This window comes from Falco cherrug, chromosome 3, assembly GCF_023634085.1.
Source record: "Falco cherrug isolate bFalChe1 chromosome 3, bFalChe1.pri, whole genome shotgun sequence".
NCBI classification, from domain to species: domain Eukaryota; kingdom Metazoa; phylum Chordata; class Aves; order Falconiformes; family Falconidae; genus Falco; species Falco cherrug.
The window spans coordinates 99,609,874-99,628,164 of record NC_073699.1 but is presented as its reverse complement, the minus strand read 5'-3'; the positions used below and the strand labels follow the sequence as shown (position 1 = coordinate 99,628,164).

Here is an 18,291-nt window from a genome sequence, read left to right as displayed (position 1 = left end):
ATTGCATATACACTGTGTATGTTCTCTGACAATCCTAAAATGCATCTTTTTTTCCCATTTACTATTCGGAGTTATTATTATTTGCTATGGGAATGTCTGTTAGAGGTATGAATTATCAAGAACAGAATGACAGAGAAGTCTTTTAAATAAGGTAAGACAGACTAACGCCAAATGCTTGTTACGGATGGATCCTCTATCAGCATGGATAATACATGCTCCTTGTATGGGACAAGCAATTCCATCTCACAGTTCTGTCTACCTCCCATGACCCTGCTCCTGTTACATAAAGGTGCTGCTAGATCTTACCGATGTACAAAAGATGCAGCTGCATTCCTGAAGAGTAGTCATCTTATCCAGGGAATATTCACAGAGACATAGCTTGCAAGTGAGCAGGGGCTCCAGAGCTAACTCTCCAGCTTCTGACTCGTCAGCTGTCATGGTGTGAGGACAAGCCTTCCCAGCAGAGCCCATTCACTCGCTAATGGTCCACTCAGCCTGAAAAGAGAAATCAACAGCTGAAACATCCCCACAAGCCATGTGGTCACTTCTCATTAACCTGAGAATTTACATCTCAGATCCATAAAAGCACCTGCACACCCAAACGTACTACTTTGGCATCTTGATGCTAGTCTCACGCTTCAGGCCATTCAAAATTCAAAAAGAAGGTGTCTGAGAGCCCACCTTTCCAAAAGGCCTGAACTGGGTTGGGTTCTCAGAGAACATTCACCTTGCTGGCACAAAGCACCTCAGGCAGGCCACTTATCATCAAATTAAAAAAAAAACCCAACCAACAAACCAAACCCAAAAAAACAAACCAAAAACTCACACAGGTGAGATCACCTATGTTATATGCAACAGTATAGGGGTCAGAGCCCTCACCAAAGACCTAGAAGGAAGCAGGAATCTGATTTGGGACAATAAATTCGTAATTAAAAAAATAAACTGCATTCATATGTACATATTTATATACATATATATATATATATATATCGCTTGGCCTTTTTGAATGAGTTTCAGAGTCACACCCCTCCCATCCCTATGGGACCCTTCAGCCTTCATTGCACCCACACCATCTTAATGGGTGTCCCCAACCCCAGCTGCCATTCCGGCTGGTGGCTCGGGAGCTCTGCTGGGCAGTGCAAGGCAAGAGCAAGCACAGATTCCCCCTTCCTAGGCAAGCACTTCAAACGTTTAGCCTGTAACATGGGGGGTGGGTACCACGAACTCCACCTTCTCCACGAGCTCTCACTGAGACCGCGAGCCGGCGGTCCATCGCAAGAGGGATGGCGAAGACACCCAAACCCAGGATTTCAGATTGCATGTCCTACTTCATACAAGGCTGCAGCTTAAATCCAAAAGAGTAAGAGTCATGTGCAGTCCTCTTTTCTGCATTGCCTTGATGATGCTGGCGAGCTGCCTGCTCAGATCTATAGCTTTTGTGCATCCTGCTTCCTGACATCCAGCTCTTCTATCTATTTCATAGGGCTCTCAGGCATCTAACTGAGGTTTGTGAACCATGAACCAAGTGCACTAGCACTTTGACAAGGAGATGCTCAGAATAGCCATGCTTCCACCACACATTATGTCACAGCAGTGCTTGGGGAAGAAATTTCTATCCTTTGAGAAGCAACAAATGGAAATAACATGCTCACACATAATGTTTTCTGACCTAAGTATTCAAAACCACTACACCATAACCATAAAAAAATGTCAAGACCCTCATTCTTACACAGTAACACTGAAAGAGAAAATAAGGAGAATATCCTCATGCTTAAATGGAAACAACAGAAAGCAAATTCGCAGATTTTTAAATCTCAAAATAGACAGCGGGGTTTGGCACAGCATTTAAGGCACAGGAAAATCTATTCCCATCTCCAGGAAACTTGGCCCAGCTTCCACAGACTTGCTTCTGAACACACTCAACTGGTGGCAAGACGACCTTTACATCCATTTCTTACAAGCAGAGACATGGTGTCCAGCTGCACACAGCTGCCTGCCGCAGCGCCAAGAGTGCAGCTCTACTAAATCTGAAAAGCTGCAGCACAAATGGAGGCTGCATGAACACAAAAACAATCAAGACCCATCCGTGCGCCTGCCAGATCTGAGATCTCAGAAGGCAAACGGGAGACTCGAGCCCTTTGGTTCACTTCTGCTTGCCTCCCCCGCAGTCCTGAGCATCCTGGTGGCAGGGCTGTCAGGTCACATTTGGCAGCATGTCACTGCTGCTGTTCTGCAGCTCCCGCAGCCGCCAGGCCAGCTGCAGCACATCAGAGCCTACGTGACCTGCCATCGTGCAATACCTGCTGAATCCCTCCCCAGAGGGAGAAGCAGTGGTGCTCATGGAGCTTGAGGGGTCAGCGCACGTCAAACCTCACCCCACAGCCCCCACCTTTCAACCTGACGTGCAGCTAAGCCCCATCCCCAGGCGAGCCCTGTGAGCCTCATGCCCTGCAGGAAGACCTTTTCTCTTCAAAAGCCATGAAACCACAACAAAACAGGGTGGGAGAGCACACCTACCCCTTTTTAATTTTTACACTTTGCAGTTTCCTAGCCTAGCCAGACAGAGAAGCCATCAGATATGTCCTCTGGGATGTCTTTCCTTTAAACATACAGTTTTAGAGATACAAGAGTCATAGCCAAGATTCTGGAAACGAAATTCCCAGCCACGAATCCTGAGCAAACTCTCTCTTCAATGGCTTCCTATCATTAGTTCAAAACATATGCCGTGCCTGCATTACTCCTGGTGCGGTCCTGGCCTGCTACCATGATGCCCCCCACAATTTGCTCCGTACGGCTGCAAAGCTGGAGCTGCAGCATGGCCAGCAGCTTGGGAGGCAGCCTGCCTCTGAGTCAGGGACTGCAACACTCCTCTGTAATTACTGCAACGGGGAAGTGGGAGGAACAGTGACTCACTGGAAACGCTATGGCAGATCAAGAACTACCTGTTACTTAAAAATACATGCTAGACGTTATCTCAGTATTTAGAAGAAGAGTAGCACATTTACTGAGGCATGCTTTTCAATCGCAGCTGCATCTGTTCAGGTAAGCTTCTCACCCCCACTGCACAGATCTGAAATTTCTTCATTTGCATGGTAAACAGCAGCAACGTGAAGAGGTAGGATGCACAAAGGAACAGGTAGGGATATTTAAGGATGCTGGAACAGATACAAAATGCACACAGCTGTTTCCAAAGTCAGGGGGTTTATAACCAAAAGGGTTATGACCCTGCAATGCTTTTATTACGGCAGCAGTTTAGGGTTTAGGGCTCAGGGCTAATTTTATATGGCCTAAATCTGGCACTCCACGTAACAGCGAGTTTGCCACAGTAGAGTAGGCTCCTGACACACCGCCCTGCCCTAGTAGCTACCAGGTGCCACAGTGCAATGGCTGTGGGGACTTGTTACGATATCCCAGGCACCCTTGTCCCTGGAGACTGTAGGTTAGATTCAGTTTTTCTCCCTGTACCCCCCTGCCCCCCCTCTTCCACCTCGCACAGGATGCCAGAGCGGGGCTGAGGTTCTCCCTAAAACAGGCAGAGCACCCCGTGAGAACGCCCAGCAGACAACCCCAAGCAAACCTGGCAGACCAGAGGATCCAGCCCCGACACAGCCCAGGCTGGCTCACCTCACCGCAGCCTCATTAACCCCGGTGGGATTCACCCAACGAAGCAAATAGGATTGGAGCCTCGGAGGCAGCTGCCTGCACAGCCCCTGAAGGAGATACCATGGCTGCCTCCATGCCCCTCAGAGACCAGCTTGTCCAAAAGCTGTCCTCCAGGTCAGGCTGGCACAGGCAAAGCCATCCTGCTAGTACCTGCAAGCCTGCCTGGCGAAGAGAGAGCAGGTGCATGGCCTGTTTGACCTGCTCCTTTTGCCAGAGTGACCCATCCAGGTGGTCTCTGCTTCTGCCCACCAGAATTGTGACTTCTGCTACTTCCGTCAAGGGGAGCAGGCAGGGCAAAGAGTTAATGGTTACGGAGAAGAGTGGCTCCTTCCAATGGCAGCTGGGCTCTGAACAGAAATCAGGTCAGATAGTGGAAACGATGGGGAGGAGAAAGACATGTGTCTCCCTCCGGTTCTCACACTCTACTCCTTCTCCCAGTACTTCAGGATGCATTGTCCTCCCCCAAGCTCTCCAACCATCTCCTCAACTTTACTACCTTGGCAGAACTGACTTTTCCACACTCTGCAGAGAAGCCATGAAGCCCCACCTGAGTTGCTCCAAATTTTTATGGTCTTCATTTTGCTAGGCTTAGTCCCACGGACTGTCATTAGTTTATTATATATCCACCAGTTCTCTTTACAGTGGATTAAAATTCCTACTGTAATTACAAGTGAGTTGCCAATGGTTTAGGTTGAAAACAAAACACTTTGCACGTATGTGTCATGCAGGGGAAGATGGAGTCACTGAAGAATGAGTGGGGGACAAAGAGGAAAAGATCATTCCATATGTGGTTATATTAATAAAAGTCACCTGAAATAAAACTGAATTGAAAGTCTTTGAAAAGAAACAGACCCTCATATAAATAAAATACATTTCTAAGCACTAAGATCGTCCCTTTCATGCCCACAAACACAAATGACCCATTTAGGTGAGATTCCTAAATAAAGCAAGAAATGTATCACTAAGACTGGAATACAGCACCCAACTCCTCACAGAAACCTCCACTGAAAGCAACACAGGCTCCATGAGATGCCGAGGAATAAGGATAAACACATCTCAAGGACACTCTAACCTGGAGGAACATATTAAGCTAAATTCTGTGCCAGTGTACATCAGTAGCAAGGAAGGGTCAAACTGGCCCCAGTCTGTTTTACACGCTTCTACCAGCCACGTACATGCAGACCCACACACAGATCACAGCCCTTTCACGTTGCACAGAATTTCCAGGGAAGGGGATGTATTTCCTCAAATTGTATGCTACCCACCTTGTAAGGAAGAACTGTTGGGAACTATAGAATCATTTAGGTTGGAAAAGACCTTTAAGATCATCGAGTCCAACCGTAAATCTTGATTTGTTTATCCTAACGAAATTGCAATTAGAAATTCCCACCATGATCCACGTATGAGGATGAAAGGGATGCCTGTTGTCTAGATTAACTAACAAGAGTTTAAACGGCCCCTTGCCGAAGGGTTAAACTAACAGGTACAAAAAGAAAAACCTTAAATTTAGGTCCTCCCTGGCTCTGACACTAGCGGTGTTGATGCCGTAGGATAAGGCAGGACCAGAAACTCTGAAGGAATGTGCGCGAGCCCTGTGGGGTCAGCCCTGGGAGGGCACAAACTGCACAGCCACCAGGAGCACAGCTTGCTGAGCGCTCAGATCTGCCAGTCTTCCCGTTTCATTCATCTGCCTGCGGACACTTTTGCTTTGCCTCGGGGAGGTGCCAAATCTTGGTGCTTTCAAGTAGCACTGAAATGCCTCAACACAATCCATAAGCAAAGCAGAAGGAGAAAGGGCTCCGGGGGGTGGGAAGGGTGAGGACAAGCAGAAACTCTAGCATGAAAGCAGTGGAGATTTTGAGCGGAATATGAAACACAAAACAAAAGCACTGGAGGAAGGAGTACAGAACTTGTCTGCCTTCAGGGCCTCCTGACACCACCGTGTCTGGTGTCTAGCTTTGACAACAACTTCCTAACAGCAGGTATCTGCTGTGCCTGCTCCTAGACAGGTGCCCATTGCAGATCTTGACATTAGCCTCCTGAAGTGGAAACTATTAACTCCCTGAAGTGGGAGTGAGAGAGCAGCTGGGTGGGCATCTGGCAGCCAGCCAAAGTCAAGCTACCACAGCTCCATAGAGGTGTGAAAAATTGATGCAACCTAGGGCCAAAACCTGCCCTCTGAGCATGCATTGTAAGGTATCATCCTTGTTACAATCACACAAAGGCTCACTTGAGTCTGCCCAGCTGCCTCAAACCAAGATTACTAGGCTCAAAGAACAAAAGTTACTCTGTGTATGTGACAGAGCAAACAAGCCAGGCAGTCTCCTGAGCTGCAACATCAGAAGGACATTGTCTGTGTGTCTGCAATCAAGTCACTGTACTTGGTTAAAAAAAAATAAAAATATCTGTCTGAATGTGACTTTCACCACTTAGAAACATCACATAAAATCAGGAAAGCCTTCTGCACTGAAGCTGGAGGAGAATGAATGGAGCATATTCAACACCATAAGTCATCCTTTCATTTTTCACACGCTGCATCCAACAGCAACAAGAGAGTTCTTGGAGAAGCTACTTCAAGCCTTGTGTTTACAAACAATTCTTCTGAAGTTAGTGGAGCTGTATGCTTTTAGCTGAATTTAGAGTTTAAAGGAAGTCAAGAAATGTACAAACACGAGACACACTGCTCCAGGAAATGTTAATGGAATAAAAAGGGTCCTTTATGTGGTTTTCCCTGTGAGCTGGTGTGTGCCTGAGCCCACCCTGTGGTCCCCCCTACCCCAGAACCCCCAAGGCTTGCCATAAGCCAGCACCAGGCACAGACTTGCATACACGTGGTGGGATTGTAAAGAAGCTGGGGTTAGGCTTAAGGTCATGTGTGGGTCTAACACACAACACAGCACTCACCCATTTTACAAAAGCCATTTCAGTACCAAAACGAACTCACAGCACCTGTGTGTTAAGCTCCTATTTAGTGTAGCAGGTATTCACTGCACTTTCCTGAAGAAACATTTGCAAGCACTGTAATTGTTTCTCATGCCCTAGAGATTTTTAAAGTACTCCACCCATTGTGAAATTACTTCAATGCCACATAAAAACCTGTTTTGACATTGTTCAGCTCAGGATTCTGTTGTTTCCTGTAACTAAGGCTCCCCCCTTACAAAATAAAGTGGAAAAAGAAAACTACCTGACAAATACAAGTGTTCAAAACCAATGCTGAAAATCAGGCCCATGGAGAAAAATAGTAATTATAGAAAGATTTTAAAAATATAACAGAGTGGTATTAAGATAACAGGGTCAGATCGTAGAAGATATAAACTGAGCTATGAAATGCAGACATGTGAGGACAGCTTCAAGAAACCCACACTTCCATTAACTTCAGCAAAAGCCCATCATCGCCAGTTTTGGTTACAAGTCCTTAGCTGTCCCAACTCTTTGAAGGCAATGTTATTGAAAATTCACTTCTAAGGCAGCTTTTTTAAACTCAGCAGCTCTATACAAAGAATTAGTCGAATGAAGCACACTAGTACTTCTGTGGTCAACAGACTAACCACTAAACCACTATGCATCCATTTTTCCTTCTTTAATATGCACTGCCTACACAGAGCCACCTATCCTGTCCATACAGCGCTACTTATCAAGCAGTGATTCAGTAAGACTGTAAAACATATGATTAAAGCTCCAATTCAGGAAAGCCTTCATCTTCGAGAAGGACATTTAATCATATGTCTAAGTGCTCCTGTGTATCAAAGCCTGAATATTTTGCTTTATTGCAATGAGATTATTATCAAGTTAAACAAGGGCTTAAAATTTTCTGAAACCGTGGTGTCACAAAAGCAACCAGATCCATGAATAGAAGGTCTAATTTTAAATACATTTCTAATATATTCAGAATTACTGTATTACATCTGTGCCTTAATACAGCAAGCACTTGATTACATTCATGTACAAGGAAACCCCATTTCTGGATTACCATAATATACTATCAAGCTGAAGTATTAGAGAGAATAATACTAGTTCAGTATCTGTTCTGTTTGAGCATGGCTTAAGAAAAGTCAGATGTATAATATTTCATGACAGCTTTCTGCACTGTAAAATTTTTATTTTAAGAAAACTTGTTTCAAGAACAAGCAGCCTAAGTAAACGTGCTGTCTGGTACATGAGAACACACCGAAGGCAATTTCTCTCACTTGTTTTCATTGGAATGCCTGGGGAAAAAAAAAAAAAAAAAAAAAGAGCCCTTGAGCTGCTGTTCAAGAAGCACTGGCTGTATGAAGTATTTTCATATCATGTTAGCAACCAAAAAATAAATATATCGAATACTTTGAAAGGAATGTAGTGGGTGGGAAGCCTCTTGCATACAAAAAAAGTAAGGGACAGACTGCACTAATTAATATCACCCAGCTTCCTGACAGGCATTTTTATAGCAGCACTTTAGGACGCCTAAAACTCACTGAACAGGTTCCCAAATTTCACATGCACCCAGTAATTTCAAATCATTCTAATCAATCAAAATATCATTAGGGCACAGGTAAATGGGTCCCCACAAATCTTTGACAGTTCACTTGTTGGGTAACATCTCTACTGTACTGTAATACTGTGAGGTGTGAATAACTTGGAGATTTTAGAACACCAGTTCTTCATGGTAACTTCTAGCAACCCTACATCAATATGTCCTCAGGGAGGTTTTTTGCATAAAAAGCATGGATATTAACTGAATATAACAGACAGCTTGCTTTTTTTTTTTTTCCCCAAAACAGATGTGACACTTTTGCAATTGTGGGAATCCTTTATGTTTTTCCTTGCAATACTGTTTTAGAATAAGCAAGGGGAACAAAAAAAAAGTGGGCTTTCCCCTCTTCCATTCCTAAAAAGCAGCGGAGTCCAAGAAAAGGAAATCTAATAGCTAATGGTGAAATAAATGCTGCTACTCCTAGCTCAACAGGCAGCTAGGAAAAGCGCTTTCTCATCACTTAAAGATGAAAACGTAAAAGACTGAAAAAAAATAATGCAGCCTGTTTAGTAAACTGAAACACATGATCAAAACATGGTCTTCATCTCTTTTCAGTACTGACAGAAGCCACATAATGGCAATATTCATTGCATCCATGAGGATGGGAGTAAGCTCTTCTGCATGGAAAGACGTCAGACCATCACACTGCAGAAGTGTGCAATATGCATATGCAGAAGTGTGCACCTTTGCTCAGCTCTGCTGGAACTGTGCTTGAACTAGGACACAGCAAAGTTCAGCGTACAGCTCTGTCAACACTGGCAGGCTGGAATGCCATAGCTCCCTGCACCAGACCTGCTGGATGTGAGTGCTGGGCAAGCCTGCGGGCATCCAGTTTGGGATGCCCCAGCTGTATCAAACTTAGCATCCCTGAGCAGCGTGATGGTGAGGCAGCAGGCTACGGCGATACGCCTGGTCCTGCAAGCTGTCAGTACCGGGATTCCCCTGAAGTTTTATGTTCATCCTCCTGGCACTCACAGAGGTAAAGATCAGCATGAAATGCAGTGAAACAGGCAAAGTATGGCCAGACAACAGAACTTGCATATTTTGGCATCAAACATGTCCAAGTGTTTCCATTGAAATAACAAAATTATACCAAGTGCAATTCCAATCATTGGTTACCAGATCTAAGATTAGACTCTAAAGCTTATCTAAATAACATCCTTTATTCTTAATGACACTGTACTTGTCACTGCCAAGCTACAAGGATTTTCCCACCCAAACTAGTCTGGTACGCTTTTAACTTCCTGTTAACAATAGGTAATATACCACTATTAAATAAAAACACACTCTTTGTGACATTCATGATAAAAGCAAATGATAGGTCTTCCTTTCGGACCACGTGAAGGCTTTCGGTAACTAGCAGTTATTAAGTTAAAAGGAATTGAGTTTTTGGGAGGTCAGATGGGTTGGTAACTTGGCTAGCTGTCTCAGCTGAAACAGGAATAGGAAGTCAGATGTAACGATTTGCCTTTGACACAGAAAAAATGTTTATTTTTGTTAATCAGATAACAAAACCTTGGGATAAGTTAACTCCTTGAGCTGGAATGTTTACAGTTTAGACAGGGCATGTTCAGAAATATTTGTGACATTGGCCTGTTCTGACACCAAGGATTTCTACAAGGTATTTGTAAATATGCATTGTTAAAATGAAAGCAATGAAACTTTATTTGACAGAGAGACCAACTGAATCTGTTTGTTCATAATATGTACTCTTCTAACAAGAAACTGGGCTGTCAGCCTCCTCTGGCTGGAGATGGCTCCTTTCTCAGAGCAGCCAAAGCTGTGGCTGGAGCAAGCAGCAGCGTCCCGACAGCAAGGCAAGCAGGTCAAGGCAAGTGGAGACGTGACAAAGCCTGGCCTCGCAAGGGACAGCAAGAAACTTCTTCAGGCCAAGGGACGCGTGCAGAGCTTGCCAAAAGCCTGAGGAGAACTCAGCTGACCAAAGCAATGAAATTGATCCTCCACTGAATTCTGCAAAAACACCATATACTAGAAAAATTCACTGAACACCATCTATTGAAAACAATCAACACATATGTAGGTATTTATTTTTAGAAGGGATGATCTGAGAAGCATTTTCTTCAGTGCTTGCAATAGGATACCTTTAACACATCTGTCATTCCAAGAAAACTTCAAACTTGTAGGATTATGGTCTTAGAGTTGTTGTTCACTACAAGCATCGAAAAGCACTTTCACACAACCTTAGATTTACATCAAAAGGAATCAAAGAATAAGTTAATTTCCCTTTTATAACAATTTTTGTGTGACTGCTTAGTGAATAAAACTAGTAAGTATCATGTTTTAATTTGCCCCTATCTAATCTTACAGTCAAATATGCTGCCCATTATTACAGAATAAACACACTGTTCAAGGTAACCAAGATAAAACAGGTAAAATATGGAAAACTGCCCTTGATCCAAATATGTCCCAATGACTTAGAAAGGTGGGGGGATACATTGCCCACTGGTAACTTCCAAGTCTTAGTTACAATGACATTCAGTGAACCGAAGACTGAGTCAAATCTAAAGATTAGACCTTGGGGAACTCACTATCACTAATACCAGCATTTTCCATTATGAAAGCAATGTGAATAGCTACTGACTATACTGGAGCTTGACAAGAAACAATAGTCGCTAAGAAGCACTGGCAGAGGTTTGGACCCGGACGTGAGCAGGTTGTTTTGAAACTAAACACATGCATTTACTGAAGTAACTACCATTGCTTCCCACGAGTGGTTATTAAACTAATCAGGCTGTATCCCTAAACCACTCCTCTGCTAGTTTCCGGAACGAGTCCCACCAAAGCCAGCTGCAACCGGAGATGAGAAAAGGCCAGAGCACTGAACGAGTCCCAGCTCTGACCAGATCTGCAGAGGTGAAAAAGAGAAATAAACTCCAGTAACAGCCCCCAGACCGAGCTTCTCTCTGCTTGTCTTCTCAATATCCACGTTTGCTCTCCCTCTCTTCCAGCCCACACACGAGAAGAGCAACGAGCCCAGCATGCTGGGAGACAGCTCCCAGGAGGAGTTCTGCTGCAGGTGATTCCCTGCACGCTGCCTGCTGCCCCAGCACGGAGAAGACCCATGGTGCCCACCCCATCAATCAGGGCATAAATATGGGGCGTCTGTAATCTCTGATGGGCTTCACCTCTACACCACTGAACAGAAGTTGCTAACTATGCTGGAATAACAATAATAGATTTGACTACAATTAGTCCTGACTAACAGCTACAGATTTTAAAATCGCCTATACATTCCCACTTTAATAAATAAATGTTTTTAACAGAGCATGATTTGTTTTGCTCTGTATCTTATTAACTATATGAAACAAATACAACATTTTCTTAATCTTGATTCAACAAGCTTTGCAGCAGCTTGGCTGACGACACTATCACACAACACAATGTTGTCTCATTGCTGCCCTGCCCTCTCCCACCTGACTTTCCACACCCACCTTCACCCTCTGTGTTCTAGGCTCCAAGCTCTCCCAGGAAGATTTTTGCCTGTGCAGTGTCAAGCACAGGGAACACAGATTCTCAGGGGCTTGCTGCAACTACTTAGAAATCCAGATGCTACTACAAGACATAAAACAAACCAGAAGCATACATCAAATGCAGTTAGAGGTTTGCATCCATCATTCCTTCACCTCAATTCCAAACTTCAACTTTCACTACAGAAATAGCTTCAAAGGAGGATAGCAACCTGTAAACATATAGGATTTCGGCCTCAAGTGCCTTAGTATCTGTTAAGAGCTTGCTAGTCCCTACATGATCTTAGCCATGAAGTCAAAGCCCTGCCAATGGGAGTATTTCCAATAGCTCCAATGGACTTGCTTATGTGTGCTAAGATAAGCAACCAGGAGCAGGTGGAAGAAGCTGCCCCACCTCTCAAACACTCAGAAAAATTAGCATCTAGAACACAGGAACTCATAGACTTATTATACTATAGGGTGACAACCTTGTAGAAACCTTTCTAAAGATATCTTTCTGCTAACTGGTCTTTTAATTATGACCACGACAGCTAATGCTTCTCAAACAGGCATTCTGTCCTCATTGTTAAGAATTAGGAGAAGGAGCTATGGCAAGAATCCAACTCCTTCTCTACTCCTCTCCCCACAACTGCATGTTTCCTTCATTTGTTGGCCCAATCCTCCCAAAATGCGGGAAGCTAAGTCAACAAGGGGGTTGAAACTGGTCAAGTCATGTACACTGCTTGGGTATTTGCAATAAAAACACTGACCAATCCAAAAAACACATGTCCTTAAAGTAGTATCAGCTAAACTATATATATATATCTATATATAGAGATAGAGATATATGTGTCTTTTACTTCACTCCAGGCAAAGGCCATGATTGCCTTTCCCACAAATCCTCCCCAGAGACTGCGATGGAGGCTCCTCACCACTGAACCCATCAGTGCAACTGTGAAGAGGTCAGGTGGGTGCAGGATTGCATCCTCTCCATTGTGCAGAACTTCAGCAGGCAAGTTATTGCTGGCCCCGTGGATGTTATCTTAGCCCTGTAACGGGTAAACCCCACAGCGAAGGGTTCCAGGATCAGTGGTTAGCTAAGAGTCTGCTGCTGTGAAAAAGCTTCAGGTGAGTGCAATGGTAAATAGCCCACAGGATCAGCTAGTTTTCCCCACTGACTACATCTCTGTAACCTTTTTTTTTTGACAGGGGGGAAGACCAGCTTGTTTTCCCTCTTCATCTCCCCACCTCCACCCATCAGAATGCTTCCAAAATTAAGCACAGGCAGAACACATGAACTTTCCCATCTACTGCTCAGACATAACCAGTGTCAGCCTGCACGTCCTGGAATTTTCTTTGCATGCAAATGATTATCCTATATACTAGCTGTCATGAGATGTGGTTTTCCTTCTATGTACACAGGGGTTTAGAGCACGAGATTTTGAATGATTTGCGGCTACATATACATGAGCAAGGAATTTGCCCCTAAGCCACAGCACCATACAGTACATAAAAGCCTAAGGAGAGGTAGCTTTGAAGGACCTGTTTCAGTCCCTGAACACAGAGATGCAGCTCTTCTGTTGGAATGGTGTTTCCTTTTGCAAACATATAGAGAGCAGAAACATTTTCAGATCTGCACACTTACTCGCTGGCAGCCTGAAAATACAGTAGTTTGTATAACCAAACATGAATATCAAAGCTTCTGTCAGACACCCAGGCAGTGTCCACTCTTCGAGCAATGACTCACATCTTGTATTTTCACTCCTCTCCTCATTATTACAACAAAATGAAAGGCAGAAAAGCTTGCAACAGAAACAAATACTGACATTCTCAATTAAAGGGGAGAAACACAAGCATGACAGTAAAATGGTATTTTTGCCTTCTAGTAAAAGGTAATTCTGTACTGTTTGTCTCCCAATCAGCATCTCTCGTGTCTCCTTCAGACAAAAAGCATGCAGAACAATTCCCCATGACATCTGTGGCTGCAACAGGCTCTGGGGAAGCTCCATGCAGGGGATGTGTTCTAGCACGCATGAAACCACACACACAAGCTGGACTTTTCCACAGCAACATGCCGGCTGCAGTTTTCATGAACAGCATGTCTTGACTTCACCATCTTCACTGGTAACAGCTCCAGACCAACACCAAAAAATATACTTTCTCAAGTCCCAGCTCTGGTAGCCCCACTCTGACTCACCCAATTGCCCTTATTTATGGTCTTTGAAGTCTGTCAGATACAGAATTTCTTGGTAGGTTTTATATAAACACAATTTAAACAAACAGTCCCTTGACTACAGCATGTCTGGGACTGCCCTACTTCAGAGAGGCTATCCACCCTGTAGCAGGAGCCAGATTCATATGTCCCAAATCGCTGGGCTTGCAGCACCAAGGACTTTGGGGCTCCAGGGATACCGACCCACGCAGGGACACGAGACACTGGGAAGCTTGTAGGTCCTGCAGTCGAGTAGCATAACCTCCACCAAAGTCAAAACTGTACTTGCAGATGCCAAGGTCATTCAAAGAATCAGGTAAACTAATGGCATTTCTAATTGGGGATTACGGATTTTCCCTTGGAGGTTGAGCAGATTCCCCTTGAAATACAGTAAAAAACTACCTAAGTCTTGGGCAACCCCCAACGCTTTTTCTTTATTATAATAGAATAAGAGGAACCAGAAATGGGGAACACATGTATCATTGCATGCAAGTATCAACACATACAAAGAAATCCAGGACACTGCACCAACAAAATGTTTTTTCTGTAGCTACGTTTTTTATTTGAAAATGTGTTTGCAATGCAGTTAGCCTAGTCATGCTCTCAAGCCCAGAAATTTCTGCTCGGCACCTCTGCTCCTCCCTGGAAAACGAGGAGTTGGAAAAGTCCCACTTCAGCAGGAAGTGAAGGATGAGGTCCTTTGTAATTTGAGATACTATCTTTTTTTTTAATGAGTTTTTAGTATCTGCTAGCAATGATCTACTTGATGAATGCAATGCCCACTCAGTTCCCACTGAGCCGAAACCATTTACAAGAGACACAGAGGAAGATTACTGAACACTATTTTCTTACTGATCAGCACAAAGTTATTTGGCACAAGCATCTCTGTAAATATTTGTCCAAGGCTGGGTAAATTTGCAGGGTGCGATGGCCCTCAGACCTGCACTTCTCTCTATCAAGTCAGAAGGCTCATAGCCTAGCACTGGAGCTCAGCTGTGCTTCGGCAGAAACACAGAATCCCGGAGCCTGACTTTAGTGTCATTCCTACCTTTCCCCTTTGGATCTGTTCTTTTTCATTTTCTTCCATGTTCCCCTCCACAAACAAAAAGTAGATTAATTTTGAGGTGGAATGAATGTGAGGTTATTCCTGGCTGTTGGGTAATGAAGAGAATTTGTCAAGTGCATTACACAGGGCTGGGCTTTGGCATGGGGAAGCCAGAGGGAGAGGAGGGAATTGCACCCACCTCCTGGCAAGCAGGCAGAGGAAGAGGACAGATGCAGAACCTCGTGAAGTCAAAGGCAATGTCTGCTTTGGTATGTGCAAGGAGGTCCAATGGACTCAGTTTAGAGCGACACTGGCAGCCTGCCACCGTATCCGTGTTTTGTTCACATCTGCCTGTGACATCCATGGGCCCAGAGCTGTAATTACGGTCTCAGATGTCACAGTACTACTAGCCCAGGAGATATTTATGGATCTGATACGTACAATCTATAGGCACTGTGTAGTTTCAGACACACTCTAGAAAGCTCCCCACTCCAGATGAGGGACAGCAAGCCTACAGCAGTTTTTTTGAGCTACACATCAAAGCAATACACTCCACAAGATCTCACATTAAAAGTCACTGACAGATCTGGACAGGGTGGATTGCAGGCACAGGGCTCAGACTTATACCATAGATATTATCAGAGGCATACTAATGAACTGGGAACCGGGTTAAGTATTAGCGCTGCACGTTTTCCTGTAAAGTGACTTGCAGCTTCTTATAGTTGCATTTTAAACTTAAGATGGTAATAGGGACAAGGACGTACTTCCCTCCTCCACCAGAAGGGAAAGGCCAGATGATCATTTCCACGCTGTTTATTTCCACAAAGGTTACGAAGCATTTAGAGAATACAGTGTATTCCAAGAACCTAGCTAGAGAGAAACAGCTCCACATTGTTTGCTATTTGTATTATTAACTTTTCCTCCAAAGTATACTACCACATAAACAAAATCCCCAAAATGTCACCATCTGTGGGAAAGAGGACTGTAACTGTCAGCGAGGAGCATGCAGGATATAGTTCAGCACGGGGAACAGAAACTATACCAGGTTGCCAATGCTATTCCTGCATGTAATGCAGGGAGGTTTCTGTGTCCTTGTGTGAGCAGACAGGACGTTGTGTTAAATGCCCCCATCGGACAGGAAGATGCATGAGAGAAAAGTCTGATTCTCATCATACTGGCTCGGCTCTGGAACAGCTCGAGTTTATCTTCAAGGAATACCTCTCACTTGACCACAGCTTTAGACTCCGCAAACACACACTTCTCAATCCATAACCTAAAGCATTACTTTCAGCAGCCTAACTGCAGCCGTCCCCTTATCAATATGCTGTATTTTTCCCAGCGTAGCTTATGTTCACTGAGGGAAGGGTTTCAGCCCCTTCCATGCTATGACAACCCATACACCCACTCACATACAGGCATATGCAAGTCCTAAACAGGACAAGAATCAGTCAATATATTTGTTTTGGAAAATATTTAAGGACAGGATTTTGAAACTTCTGTTTCCATAAATATTGGTATCCCAAACCCAGCACCTGCCCTTAACCGAGACCACTTGCCCTTCAGGCTGAGAGTAGCCGAACATACCGTGCTGCTGTGCCTGCTCACAGTCAGCTGGAAAGCTGCATGGGGGCATTTTAGTCACGGTCTGTATCTCTGCTAAAATTTACTTGTTAAAAGCATTCAGCGTCTATTTACCAAGAGGATGGGAGGTCACCCTGCGATGCTTCCTTAACTTTAGTCATCCTAAATATTTTACTACTTACAGTGCTCTCTGAAGGAAGACATTTGATGTTGTCATATACAGTTAGGAAGCAGGGTGCCTTTGTATTACAGAAAATACAGAGCTTTATAATAAACCAGACAGAAACATCTTCATTACCAAAGCAGCTTTGTGCTGAGAAAGCCTTACACTGAGAAAGCAGTGCAAACATACCAGTAAATGCCATTTTCTGTTCTTAGTGTAAGAAAATTTAAAAATGCAAACTAGAAAACAAAGGTATGTTCTATTTAGCATGTGCTTACACAAACCACATAACCCTAAATCCTGAATATACTACAAGTGTACATTAACACTTCCAGTACAGATCAGCGTATTTTTCCTCCCCAATAACAGCTGTATGAGACTCTGGCAGAAGAAATGCCTTTAAACCAGGAGGAAATCTCTACATCTTAAACTCGGGCTCCCTCCAGCTTAATCAAATATGTTTTCAGTATGAACGGAGTCCTTGTATTTAAACTAAAACACATACGTGACTGACAGTATGCCATCTTAGCAAGGGCTTTCCACACAGGTATGTCCCAATACTGCAGCATTTTCAGACACTTCACAGAGATATTTCCTTAAAAGTTACACTGACAAAAGTAATTTCACCCTTTTGGGAAGTACATGATGTCTATTTAATTTTCTGTGCCTTTAACAGCTGGGACTCCGAGATTTCCTTTTGCCTCAGCTCTAAGCACTACACTGTGATTTTTAGTCAAACCACAAATAACATTTACTTTAGTTCTTTAGCCATTCCAGTTCTTACCTTCTTTTTAGCTAAGCCTTTTCTGCTTCCTCCCATTAGAGGCAAATGCTGGCTTTACTGTTGCTTTCAGGATATCCTTTGCTTTTAAGGAAAAAAACAGGCAGAAAGCTGTATTCTGACATACCTTGCAAGGAGAGCAGCATTCGCTGCCAGCGGTGTGACTTTCCGGTGGCTGCACTCGGACTCCAGAACCACTATGTCACAAACCCCTGAAGCTCGCAACCAGGAGCCGAGGCAGATTGCTCTCGCACGCCCTTCCTCTTCTCCGGCTATCTGACAGCTGCACACTTTTTAGGACTGCAGCAGGACTTGTCTCCCAGCCCCTCTGCCACTCGGATAAATCATCCCCTCCCTGCTATTAAGAGCACGCTGCCATTATATCTTAAAAGCACGCCACAGCTTGCATGCCGTAGCTGTGGGAAAGCTGCATTTATTTATACAGGAAGCTTGAGCACAGCACTTCCTACTTCCCAGACCAGTCTCAATTCAGCTGCAGGTGATTACTTAAACCCTGTCAGCTCCAGCCAATGCAGACCCTCTCTTCTTCTTTAGGTATCTGTGCTGCTTTTCATCCTAGCTCCTATCTGAGCCCTGGCAAGATAAAACTGAAAGAGACATGGCATTAGATGCGACACTCTTAAAAACCCTCCCAATTGCCATTTAACCTGGTTTAGGATAGCAGTTCAGCAGCTGCCCTGGCGGCAGATGATGTCTGAAACATTGCTGCCTTCTGCTTACCTCCACGTGTCAAAAATGCCACCTAAAAGAAAAGTGATTTCTTCATGTTGGAGGGAAAGGGAGCAAAAAATCTAAACTCACAAGTAAAGTATCAGTGTAATTTCAAATCAGAGTGCTTAATGATGATG

General features: G+C 44.1%; 1 protein-coding gene across 3 annotated transcripts in view; it reads right to left on the bottom strand.

Moving 5' to 3' along the window:
• The window catches only part of RNF144B (ring finger protein 144B), a 96,185-nt gene that overhangs the window by 36,972 nt on the left and 40,922 nt on the right, over positions 1–18,291 (bottom strand). Inside the window, exons 1-2 of one of the 3 annotated variants that reach the window (XM_005434918.3) lie at positions 17,550–17,898; positions 307–495 (exon numbers count right to left, since the gene is read on the bottom strand). In XM_005434918.3, coding sequence (XP_005434975.1) covers positions 307–471 — 165 coding nt within the window. In that variant the 5' untranslated portion in view covers positions 472–495; positions 17,550–17,898. Of the gene's footprint in view, positions 1–306; positions 496–17,425; positions 17,899–18,291 lie in introns of those variants that run through there. The other 2 variants (XM_027799179.2, XM_027799180.2) reach the window with 2 other exon arrangements.